General features: G+C 42.5%; 1 protein-coding gene across 2 annotated transcripts in view; it reads right to left on the bottom strand.

The window, feature by feature from the left end:
* Window positions 1-13090, bottom strand: part of RASGRP1 (RAS guanyl releasing protein 1) — a 78591-nt gene that overhangs the window by 3978 nt on the left and 61523 nt on the right. For both annotated transcript variants that reach the window (XM_039223069.1, XM_039223070.1), the window contains exons 10-16: window positions 12648-12728; window positions 11278-11382; window positions 10642-10751; window positions 9719-9863; window positions 8777-8813; window positions 7931-8083; window positions 6491-6876 (exon numbers count right to left, since the gene is read on the bottom strand). In XM_039223069.1, coding sequence (XP_039079000.1) covers window positions 6491-6876; window positions 7931-8083; window positions 8777-8813; window positions 9719-9863; window positions 10642-10751; window positions 11278-11382; window positions 12648-12728 — 1017 coding nt within the window. The remainder of the gene's footprint in view (window positions 1-6490; window positions 6877-7930; window positions 8084-8776; window positions 8814-9718; window positions 9864-10641; window positions 10752-11277; window positions 11383-12647; window positions 12729-13090) is intronic.

Raw genomic sequence — 13090 nt, 5'->3', positions numbered from 1 at the left:
ATTTTTTAATCAGACTGTTTTGTTGTTACGGAGTTGGAGGAGGTCTTTATATAATTTGGATAGTAGCCCTTTATCCAGTTTATGGTTTGCAAAAATTTTCTCTCCCTCTGTATGTTGACTTTTTATTTTAATTCATTTGCTGTGCAAAACCTTTTAAGCTTGGTGTAGTCTCATTTGTTGCTTTGCTTTTGGTGTCACATGAGAAAAATAGTCATTGCCAAGACCAGTATCAAGGAGCTTCTTCCAGATGTTTTCTTTAAGGAGTTTTATAGTCATCTGGTCTTAGTTGAGGTCTTTTACCCATTTTGAGTTAATTTTTGTGAGTGGTGTTGTGTTTGTCCAGTTTTCCCAACACTATTTCCTTTTCTCCTTTGGGTGCTCTTGGCTCCCTTAGCAAATGAGCTCACTTTATAAGCAAGGTTTAATTCTAGGCTCTCTGTTCTGTTCCACTGGTCTGTGTGTCTGTTTTTGTGCCAGTACCATACTGATTTTATTGCTGCAGCATTGAGTATAGTTTGAAATCAGGAAGTAGGATATCTCCAGTGTTGTTCTTTTGTGGTTCCACACAAATTTTAGGAGTTTTTTTCTATTTCTGTGAAGAACGCCATTGGTATCTTAACAGGGATTGCATTGAATCTGTGGATGGCTTCGGGTAGTGTGGACATTTTAACAGTTCTTTGGATAATGAACATGGGATCTCTTTCCATTTGTGTCTTCAGTTTCTTTCAGTGAAGTCTTGTTTTCATTGTACAGATCTTTCACTTCCTTGGCTAGATTTATTCCTAAATATTTCATTGCTTTTGGGGTTACTGTGAATAGGATAGTCTTCTTGTTCAGATGTTTTATCCTTAGTGTGTAAAAATGCAGCTGATTTCTGTATGTTGACCTTGTACCCTGCAGCTATACCAGAATTGTTGATTACTTACATGTTTTGGTTATTTTGGCGATTATATATATACAGAATTATCTCATCTACAAATATTGACAGTTTTACTTCCCTCATTTGGATGCTGCTTTTTGTTTGTCTTGCTAGTTGCTCTCGCTCAGATTTCTAGTGACGTGTTGAATAAGGGTGGTGAGAGTAGGCATCCTTGTGTCTTGGTTCTGAACTTAGAGAAAAAGCTTTTAACTTTTTTCCCCATTGAGTGTAATGTTAGCTGTGGATTTATCATTTGGGGCCCATAGGTTGAGGTACGTTCCTTCTATAGCCCATCTGCTGTTTCTGTTTTCTTTTGATATAAGGATGTTGTATTTTGTCAAATGCTTTTTCTGCCTCTATTCAGATGATCATGTGATTTTTATCTTTCATTTTGCCGATGTGATATATTACATTTATTGATTTGCCTCTTGATATATGCTTGCATCTAATGGCTAAATCCCACTTTAGTGATGGTATATAATCCTTTTTATATGTTCTTGGATTTAGTTTGAGAATATTTTGTTGGGAATGTTTGCATCTGTATTCATCATCAATATTGGTCTGTAGTTTTATTGTGGTGTCCTAATCTGACTCTGGTATCAGGGAAATGCTGTTCTCTTAGAGTAAGTTTGGAAGCATTTCTTCATTTTTTTTTTTTTTTTTGGAAGACTGTGAGGATGATTGGTGTTAATTTTTCTTTCAACATTTGGTAGAGTTTGCCAGTGAAGCTGTCTGATTTTGGGGCTTTCTGTGTTGGCTAGGTTTTGATTATTGATTCAGTTTCTTTGCCCTTTATTGGTCTGTTTAGATTTTTATTTTGTCGTGATTCAGTCTTGGTAGGCTATGTGTTTCTAGAGATGGATTTCTTCTAGGTTATCTAATGTGTTGGCATAGAATTGTCGTAAAAATCTCTTACGGTCCTACTTGTGTAGTAACGGTTGCAATGTCTCCTTCTGCATTTCTGTTTTTGTTTTTTTGTTTTGTTTTGAGAGCACACAGGGGAGAGGCACAGAGGGAAGGAGAGAGAATTAAGAGAGCCTGTCACTGGGCTAGGTCTCACCACCTGAGCGGTTATCAGCAGTCAGAAGCTTAACTAATTGAGCCACCCAGGTGCCCCCCCTTTTGCGTTTCTAATTTTGACACTTCTTTCTTCTTATTTTGGCTAAAGGTTTGCCAATTTTATCCTTTCCAAGAACCAGCTTTTAGTTTAGTTGATCCTTTCTGTTGTTTTTCTGGTCTTTTCTTCCTTTTGCTAATTTTGGGCCTATTTAGTTCTTTTTCTAATTCCTTCTGGTGTAAAGTTAGGTTGTGTATTTGAGAAATAATTTCTTCATATATGCATTTATCTCTAAGCTCTCCTCCCAGAGCTGCTTTTGCAGAAGTCCATAATTTTTAAATTTCCTTTTGATTTCTTGATTCATTTGTTCAGAAATATGTTGTCTAGTTCCTAAATATTTATAGATTTTCCAGCTTTCCTCTGGTTGATTTCTAGTTTCATACCATGTGGTCAGAAAAAATAGGTGCTCTGATTTCAGTCTCCTTAAATTTGGTGAGGTTTATTTTGTGCCCTGTCATAATACTCTGTCCTAGAAAATGTTCAGTGTACTTGAGAAGAATGTGTATTCTGTTAGATGTTCTGTATAAGTCCATTTGTTCTTGGTTTGATGATAACATTTCCTTGTTAATTTTCTGGATCATCTGTTTATCATTGACATTGGGTACTGAAGTTCCATGTTATCACTGTATTTCTGTCTGCTTCTCCCTTTAGAGCTGTTCAATATTGGGTGTGTATATATTACCGTTCTTTTATCTTGTTGATGTATCGTATCAATCCTTTTATCATTATATAATGACCTTAGTCTCTTGTTTTTTGACTTGAAGTCTGTTTTCTTTGACAGAAGTGTGGCTATGTATGCCCACTTTCTTTTGGTTTCTGTTTGCATGGAATATCCTCGTCCATTCCTTTACTTTGGGCTCTTTGGAGCTGAAATGAGTTTCCTTAGACAGCATAGACTTGGGTATTTTAATCTTGAGCCACTCTGTGCCTTTTGATTGGTGAAACCAATCCATTTATATTTTAGAGTGATTATTGTTCGGTAAGGACTTAACCACTGCCATCTTACTTGCCTTCTGGTTGTTTTATATCTCCATTTTCTTTTCCCCTCTAAAAAGTGGTGGTTTTTCCATGGTGATTTGTGTTTTTTTTTTAATGTTTCAAGACTCGATTCTTGCTCTGTGGTTACCATGTGACTTATGTATAAAGCATAATTAAAACAGTCCTTTCTAAAAAAAATGTTTTTCAATGTTTATTTTTGAGAGAGAGGGAGACACAGAATCTGAAGGAGGCTGCAGGCTATCAGCACAGAGCCCTGATGCAGGGCTCGAACTCAAGAACCACAAGATCATGACCTGAGCTCAAGTCAGACACTTAACCAGCTGAGCCACCGAGGTGCCCCTTGGTTCTTTTTATTAATCTTTGTTCACCTTTAAAGGTTCTACTGTTTTATTCCTTCCTTTTTATATTTTTGATGTCACAGTTTATCTTTTTATATGGTAAATTTATTGATAAATTATAGTAGCTATAGTTATCTTTAATGCTCCTTAGGCCTTTATACTATAATTAAGAGGTTGAAGACACCATTCTAATACAGTTTTCTGTTTATTTCTCATCACTGCTGAAGTATTATGTACTTTGATTTGCTTTTATGTCACTAGTTAGCATCTTTTCATTTCAGTTTGAAGAACTGCTTTCAGCATTTCTTGCAAGGCAGGTATCGTGGTGGTAAGTTCCTTCAGATTTTGTCTTTGTATCTAAAAGTTGACTTAACTGAATGAGGTATTCTTGGCCGGCAAATATTTATCTTTTACTACTTTGTCATTCCTCTCAAGGCCTTAGAGTTTCTGCTGAGAAACCTGATAGCTAATGGAGGTTCCTTTCTAGGTTTCTCTTTTTCCTCCAAAGATTGTCTTTATCATTGACTTCTGACAGTTGCATTATAATGTCTTGGATAAGGCCTTTGTATGTCAAGGTAATCGAGTGGTCCATTAGCTTCTTGGATTAGCTTCTTGGACTTGTATTCCCCAATTTCTTCTCCCTATTGGGGAAATTCTCAGCCATTCTTTCTCAAAATTTCCTCTCTGCTCCCTATTCCCTCTGGTAGACCTATTATAGTTTTCTCAACGTATCTGGTATCTTTTGTAGGGTTTCTTCACTTTTTAAAATTCTTGGTTTTGGCTCGCCTCTTCTGAATCATTTTTAAATTCCTGTCCTCTAAGTTGCTAGTTCTTGATCTGCTTTATTTCCTAAGCTCTCTAGTCTACTGCATTCTTCATCTCAGAGATTCCAGAGCTAAAGAATTCAATGTCTGGTTCTTTTTAAAAATTTCAGTCTTTTGTTCATTAATTTTATTCTTTGATTTATTGAATTAACTTTCTGAGTTGAATCTCTTCCTGACAGCTGTTCTCAGTTAGATCCCAACATCTGACTTTGAGTTTGGTTACTGGAATACACTGTGACTTCTCAGAATGTTCGATGAAACGTGCCTCTGCCATCACACCGTGTTGACACTGTTACAGTTCAACAGACAGGCAGTTAAATCCTTTTTGTTTTTCATATGGTGCCCACATGTAGTTCAAGTTTTGGGTTTCTTTTTACCTGAGCTGACTTTGGTGGTGTAGTGAGGAGTGTGTGCTAAAAAGCTGCTGTACACAGTGCTAGTGGCAGAGGTGGAGGGGTACCCATGGCAGGATAGGGGATCCTCAAGTGAGGGTGCTCCTGGAGGTCTATGGGCAAACCTGCTGCAAGCCTGGGAGTTGAGGGGCAGCTTTGTTATTCTTGTCCACCTCTTTCCCTCTCCTGCCCCCTAGTTCCTCCAAATGCAACCTGTGCAGCCAGGTGGTCGGTCAGTCCCCACTGGCACTTTCCCTGTCCTCTGTGAGGGAGGCGGCCTCCAAAGTCTCGCCTGGCTGGCAGGACCTCCACAGCTTCTCTGTCTTCCTTAGACGTCCACCCTGGCTTGCTCTCACTTGATCATGGCAAGTAGGGAGAGCAGGTTCCCTTGGATCCAAAGCCCCCTATTTAAATGTCTCCTGGGCATGCAGTGCAGTCACTTTTGTTGTAAATAAAGGGAAAAGGTACAACTCCTGCTGCCATGGTGCTGTCTCTAGTCTTCTGACTGAATCCAGTCCACGAATGTGGGCAATTTCTGGGTAATTTGCATACAATGAGTTGTTTCTCAACGGAAATTAGCTAGCTAGCTAACAGGGTAATTATTCACAATCTGGAGCAAGTTGTAGAGAGCATGGAATCTTGGCCTTGTATTTTACACAAGACCAAATAAGGCACAGTTTTAACAGGTAGTTTACGTAATATTTGGGACTAGGATCACAAGCCTTTGTCCCCAAGAGCAGAGTTCTTGTAAGCTCCTTTTGGCAGTTTCTACCCCCAAAGAGAAAGGGCTTTGTGTAACTTAAAGTGTGTCTTAAAATACTCTGAGCAAGAGAATGACTTTCATCTAGAAGATCTGGTATTTTTTCATCTGTTCCTCTTAACATTATATTCTTTGTTCCAAGCACCAAGAGTTTCACATACTTTAACTAACTCATTTCTTCAAATGTTTCTGTGAGTCTGGCAGGGAATTCTGAGGGCCTTTTGGGCAGTTTCACTACACAGAATTATTTAAGGAATTCTAGCTGTTGGTTGTTGGGTTTGTACTGATAGGCTTCTAAAAACACGTTAAGTTTTAGAAAAAAGAAAATAGTGAATGATAATGTTAGATCCAAGCGTCCCTAGTTACCTATCACTGGTAGGAAACTGTCTGAGCCAGCTCTCACCATGACCTCTGTACTTTAAACAAAACAGTAATTGGCCTACAGGATTGAATATTTCAACAACTGTCTGTTGTCCCCTACCTACCCTCTTCTTGCAGTATGCCCTTTTCTGTAGGGGGCACCTTACAGTTAGGACATCGTAAGCCTAACCAAAAAAAGGCAGCTCCTGGTCCTCTAATGGTTACCAGTCTATACATTATATCATATACAACGGTGCATCTGCCAGATGCTGTCTTATGTGTTTACAAGATCAGCACATTCCCTGAGGTGTTAGAAAAGATTCCTGTCATTTATATTAAGAGGAAGGCTTACATGCTTTTTTGGGAAGATGCTTAGGCCACTATGAAAGTCCCAAAACACCCTGATGACTAGGTTAACAAAGACCTCTAGAGGAGGAGGATTTAATTTCATCTAGAGAAAGGGTGTGGTGTCAGCACAGTAAAGCTGATCAGTAGAAACTGGTTTTTCTCAAGGAGCCTATTGTGAACAGACTGTGGGCCTGGTACCAACACTTTACAATGGTACCTTTCTGGCAAGAGCCAGTCCTACAGGTCTTCTTCTACTCCTGTAATGTGAGCCAGGGCCTCCACTGGTGTGAAAGAAAGTCAGAACTTTCTGCTCTTTTGTGGCTTTATCCTGCTCGAAATCAACCTGGTCAGAGTCTTCTGCTTACGTGTTCTTCCCTGGTTTAGCCCCACTTCTCTCAGAGTCTGAAAGAAATGAAAAAGAAAAGGAAGGTACCTGTTCCAGCTCTTGGTAGGTCGGCAGTCTGAGATGACGGAGATCCTCCTTTGATTTGATGAGGGATTCTTTATTCTCCCACTTGACAAAAGCCCGCTTTCTGACCAAGACGGGGCTGGGGCACGGAGATATGGGGTTGGGGAGCACGTACAGAGTATCCTGGGCTGTCTTCCTCGGGGAAGAGAGCACAAAGGGACCACAAGGACCCTCGCTGCCAAGCCAGGGCGGGGAGTCCGTCTGGGTGGCCTTGTGGGCCACAGTCCTCTTCAGCCGAACAGAAATCTTCTGTGAGGACACTCCCATGAGCATGATGGTCCGATCTTTACTTTCCTCGCTGTGTTCCACAGCCTCCCCGTTAGGGAATGTGAAAGGTCCTTCCTCGGGTGCTGTAGGAAGATGCGTGGCATGTTAGTACTCTAGTCAGGAAAGCAGCCTCAAGTGATACCTTTCTTACTGTTGTAGGCCTAAAGCGGACTCCTTTGCAGGCCCCCACTTTAAGGGTTGAGGGGGGTCTGACCTCAAGGGGCTTTGCTAGCAGAGCCACAGCCATAGGTGCCAGCATGCATCTACCCTGAGGAAAGGGCATTTTTCTATTTGCACAAAGGCTGCCTCGAGGATTTCAGTTTCTGCAGGTAAGCTGGAGTTGTATGAATATTAAAAAAATTTTTAGTGTTTGTTTATTTGAGAGCATATGTGAGTGAGGGAGAAGGGGCAGAGAGGAGAGAGAATCCCAAGGAGGATCCATGCTGTCAGGTCAGGTGACATGGGGCTCGAACTTGCCAACTGTGAGATCATGACCCAAGCTGAAATCCAGAGTCTGACGCTTAACCAAAAGCCACCCAGGGTCCCAGTCCATAAGGACTTTTTGTGAACCCTGGGATTTGGGAGCTATCAGCATTCACAGTAGGAACTGTCTTTGGGATCCTTTTGTACAGTGGGCATAGCTTACCTCTGACAGGGAGGTTCTAGCTTTGTATTGCCCTTGTTTGATACTGGTTGGAAAGGAGATTTAGGTGACTTCTCCCAACCAACACCCTTGCCCAGGGCCCTGTCTGGATATTGTACTGATCCAATGTGGCTTCTGGACAACAAAAAAAAATTCCTCTAATTAGCATCTATGATTTGAACCACCAGTTCTAATACTAGAAACCTTATAAGGATCTTTAAATTCTTACATTCACCCTAAAATAACCCTGTGTTTTCTGGAGGAATGTTTTGGCAGATGATATTTTGTATCTAATAGGCCTCAGACTTCCATGCTGCTCTCTGCCACCTTTCTCCCACCAAAACTTGATGTGTAACTCTCAAAATGTGTCTTCATAATGGTGTCTGTGGTGGTTTCTATTAAGAATGGGAAGGACAAAGGTCATCTTTCCCCCCCAAAAAACATTACCCTTCCCACCTCCCTTTCCAAGAGGAATGTTCTCAATGTCTACTTACCATGGAGCAGGTCTTTGGCTCCCAGTGAGCAAAGGCTGGGTGCTGGCCCTCCAGTGGTGCTGTTCTCGGTTACTGCTGCTGGGTTCTTGGCTCTCTTCTTGCACTCAAACACAACCAGATCTTTGCATTGTTTGTGGCAGTTCATCCCGCAGTCTGCAGAGAGTACACTCTGGTCAGGAAGTCTTTGGCTTTCCTTTCCAGAGTCTCAAAACTACATTCATGCAGTGCTCTCTTGTCATACATGCCTGTACCAGTGTGGAGCTAGGACACCCGCTATTCCTACCATACCTAGTAGTCGTCTCCTTTGGTCAACTCTGGATCTTACCATCTTGCCGGAGCCCTTGTCATGAGTCTCAGAATCAGAAGCAGCATCCACCGTCTTGGAGAAAACTGGTATCTTAGCCGTCCTGCATATACTGCCTACTTTAAGGAGGCTCCCAGCTCTTACTCTTTTTTCCTTGCAGTAAAGGTCTCCTGTCCACCTCTGAATTTTTCTAGTCCTAAGGAAGGACAGATAGGTCCTGAGGTATCTACTGATAAAAGGAGAGCTGGCAAGGACCTTTGGTAATCACTTCCCTTCCCAAAGTGCCTTTCTTTGGGCACCCACCTTTTCATGACCTTATGAAGACAACTACCAGCTATTCCTGTTTCAGAACAACCCACACAGAGAGAGGACCTGGCCAGGGGAAGCTTCATAACTGGTCTGTGGTGGCAGTCACTCTCAGTGGGTGCCTTAGGGAAGCCAGCGTGTGGCTGTGAGCTGTGCTGAGAAGTTGCGGATTCAGTGGACAACTACTATGGGTAAAAAATGCCTCAAACACCACACTCGACAAAACTGAGCCTTACCTTTACATCGATATCCTTGTTTGATCACTCCCCAGAGCTAGGAGACAAGACAGGAGATAGTGAGCACGCCACAGGCCCTTCATCTCTCTGGTATCTGGCGAGACGTTGATATCCGTTTTTTATTTTCCCTCATTGTGCTCTCCCCCTCAAGTGGGAAGGAAACCTTGTTTTATCTCCTGTCTTAACCCTCCTGACCTTAAATTTTAAATAGGAAGTTTGTGATCAAAATCACATGCTCTCAAGAAGCTCACTAGTATGGTCTTATGGCCTAAGTTTTTTTTTTTTTTTTTTTTTTTTTGATGTTTATTTTTGAAGGAGAGAGGGAGACACAATCTGAAGCAGGCTCAGAGCTGTCAGCAGAGAGTCTGACGCGGGGCTCGAACTCAAACTGTTCAATCATGACCTGAGCAGAAGTCTAATGCTTAACAGACTATGCTACCCAGGCGCCCCTACTATGGCCTAGGCCTTCTTGAGGCCTAGATGAATCAAAGAACCAAACAGGTTTTTCAGAACTCCAAACTAAAGAGCAAGTATACAGAATCCTGGGGTCAGGGATTTGGTTGCACAGGGCTGGGACAGAGGATGGGCAGAGCTACATGGCTTCTTAACAGCAGTTCCTTTTGAAGGCGGAAGAGCAGGGATGTCTCCTCTCTACACTGGAAAAAGCATATGAATATAACCACTTAAAAAGTATATCCCAGATTCAACATTTCCTTACCATTTGTCTCAGGCCTCGTGCACCGGAGATAAAAACAATATGCGGAAGAAATGCTAACATAAGTTCAAGGTTAATCATGCATTTGAGAACGAGGTTATTAGAGCTTAGGCTCTAAGCTGGTATAGTTAATAAGGGTTGTGAGGTCTGCACCTGGCCTAAAGCTCATTTAAACCGTCTCGTCCCCCTCCCCAAGTTCAGCCTGAAGCACTCTAAGAACAACTTACAAATCCAGCACAGTTGTCACAGAAAGTAGGTTTCAGGTAGGTGGTCTCTTGGAAGTTGTGAGGAAAGCCCAGGCCAAGCTTGGAGTAGATGGAGCTGGCTCTCATGAAGTAGGCCGTGATCTCCTCTCTGCTGATGAGGCCTTCCCTGCCAGCAAGTGACAGACCAGGTGTGAGTGGGGAGTGAGGGGGCAACACTGGCTTCCGGCCTTAGAAACTTAACTGCCTTGTTTTGTTTTTAATTTTTTTAAAGTTTATTTAAACAGTCTCTACACCACACATGGGGCTCGAACCCACTGCTTCAAGATCAGGAGCTGCACATGCTCCACTGACTGAGCCAGCCAGGCACCTCTCACTTCTGTTTTTACCCTTGTGTGGCAGTACAGTACATGTTACTGAGGATTATTTCCATGAGCCCTCTTGAATAGGGACACATGGATAGCCTGTCATAAGAAGGGGATGTGGCAGTATTCGTTTCTACAGAGGTGTCATTTGGCTAAAGTATGTTTTCCTAGTAAATTTAAACACTTGAAAAAAGAAATGGAAACTGTATAGGGAGAGAAACACCGTAAGCTGTGTTCTGACTTTAGACCGTACATGACACATAACTGGAACCTATCAGTCATACCTTTGATTTCACACAGAAAACCAACATAGAGCTTCTGTAACCTTCCACAAAGTAAACATGCAAAGTATTAATAATAGTTGTTTCTTATAATCTCTAGCCAGAAGGAAGACTAAAGTTTTTCTTACCTCTTGTTGACTATTCCTTAACTGGCAGGTTTATGAAATTTTCAGTTCTGAGGCATTTACAACACGTGTGCTTTTTATCGTCTGTTGTGGTCTGAACCAAAACCAGACAGGCATTCCTGTGATGATTGCTCCCCTAGCACCAAGAGCCTCCTACCCCATACACAGACCCTCACCTGTCTTTGTCCATCACACAGAAGGAAAAGGGAAAACTGGCAGCAATCTTCTCAAATTCTTCCTGAGATATGTATCCATCCTGGTCGTGATCATAGTTCTTGAAGACCGACTGTGGAAAAAAGGAGTTTTTCTGGTGATTACCAAAGCAAAACCAGTCATGTCTCCCTTGAGCCAAACGACAAAGGGTTGAGCGTCTGTTAAAAGGTACCCTCAGGTGCGTTCCCCATCTGCCCGGCGCCTGCGTGCTCCTAGCTCACCGCACAGGCATGTTCCACTTCTTAACCGTGAAGACGATGAAGAGGGCCAAAATTTGCAGTATTAGACTCTCCTTAGTATCCTTACTTCTCAAACCCTCCCACCACCTCTCTGCCCCCAAATCCACTGCCAGCCTTGAAATCTATGCTCTCCTGCTCAGTCTTTAAGAGGAGGCACGCCTCCCCCCGACAGGAGGTCAAAGCGTGTTGGCAAAACATAACCTGTGAACTGACCTGCAGGCACAATAGGAGGTGTGCACAGGAACGAGTGTCAGGTTGCCCATCTTTGTGTGCCTGCCACCGTGTCCCCCAGGCCGCATACAAAACTAAGCCAGTTTGTATGCGCCTTGCTTCCAGCTGCGGGAGCCCAGCTATACTTACGTCTACCATCCTCTGGACGTGTTTGCTTATGGTCTTTGGGTCAGGTTTGGGAGATACTCCAGAAGCCCAGTCCACTACGACTGGTGGCTTTGAAGGTGTTAGTGGCTGAAATGAAATATTCAGAGAAATCCTCATGACTGTAAAGCAATACAACCAGCAGCCACTTACTTTCCCACTACCTGATGGCTGCATCTGTGGACTGCCCTCAACTGTGTGCAAGGGCCAGGAGCTGAGAGTCCGTGGAACTGGAATCTAGAACTGTAATCTTGGCTAAAAACAACTGTTGTGCTTCACAGCTGACAAAGTGCTCCTCATATATATTTAAACTTCTCCATTCCCTCTCCATTAAACTTTTGATCAAACTATCAGGAAAAGTACAGTGGATCATTTAAATTTCCTCTCTGTTCTCTACTTAGTAGTTAGTAAAGGGGAGGATGAGATGAAAAATAGTTAAAAAGGAGGACAACACAAGGAAAAAAGTCTGAGGTCTAGTAGACAAGCAGAGAGGGAATCCATTCCTAAATATTTGAGACTTGACCCAAATGGGAGATGGTGTCCTTTCCATTGAGATGCCCTCTAACACCCTGAAAGTGGTACCTGCCAAATACTTTCAGTGAACAGCTTTCAATTGTAGTAGGAGCTAGAACTTGATCTTTCTGTTGTAGAGACCATATCATCTCACCACCTGATCAGAGAAGTGAGATTTCTTATGTGTGGGTAGCTCTCTCCCCTCAAGTACTATTTGGGGACTGGGCAGCTTCTCTGGAGACTGTAGGGGAATTCTGGTCCTTCCCAAGGAAAAGTGAAATTTTCACCTGCCTGTACAAGAGGCGGGGCCAGACAGCCTGCACAGATTCTTCCGTGCAGTGCCAACACGGCACTGTTTTTGAGGACTTTGCAGCACAACAGGTCAAAAGACTCAGAAGACTGCTCTCTCTGACCCAGACGAATATAGGATAATTGAGCTTTACTAACTAGTATACATATTATCATCATCAAAAAATAAGAGAAACAACTGACGTGGGGATACTAGGAAAAAGCTGTCACTATGGCTCACGACTCTGTCTCTCTCTCTCCCCTGTCTGTAAACCAGTGACTGGTTGCACCTCTCATTGGGATGTGCTTAGGGCATATATTTATGGCTCCTATATTAGTCTCATCCCTCCAAGTAGACTGCAGGCTCTTTCTGGCCAAGAACTACTTTTCATATGTAGGGTGAAGTTTTCTCTCTTCCTAGCACGAGGTTGGGCACATAGTAGAAACATAATACTTATCACATAAAGATTTGTTCCTTAAGACGACCTCGAGGAGCAGCCTGTAAAGCACCTGTTACATGCAGGAATGTCAGCATACAAATATGACACACTCACTGGGGCTCTGTGGTTCCTCGGTTCCCGGGCATAGGAAAGCTCATAGATTTCGTCTTCAGTGTAGTAGAGGTCTAAGGACAACTGCGGAGCAAAGCAGAACATGGCTCATTGCTGGGATGCTATCTGCCTTTCCCGAGGCTGATGTGTTTCTTTCTCGATACTTCCTCTCCTGTCGTTTACTCTTCTAGGCTCTGAGTTCGGTTTTAAAATTCACAAAGCTTAGAGGGTGTAAACACTTGCTACTGCACTAGGGCAAACATTAGTTCCTTCTTATTAAAATGTTTTTAAATTTGGGAGAAGTTTCAAGATGTCCTCTTTTAAGATATGATTTAATACCTAATCCTGTATGTAGAGCTTAGGCAAAAGGCCCTGTGTGGTCAGATGGTCCACACCTCACTTGTTCTCAACAACAAACCACTTTAAATGGCAACAGGTATTATTAA

The sequence above is a fragment of the Hyaena hyaena genome, unplaced genomic scaffold (genome assembly GCF_003009895.1).
Source record: "Hyaena hyaena isolate Hyena2069 unplaced genomic scaffold, ASM300989v1 scaffold_1253, whole genome shotgun sequence".
NCBI lineage: Eukaryota > Metazoa > Chordata > Mammalia > Carnivora > Hyaenidae > Hyaena > Hyaena hyaena.
The sequence above is the reverse complement of the archived record's forward strand: the minus strand, read 5'-3'. Positions and strand labels throughout refer to the sequence as shown.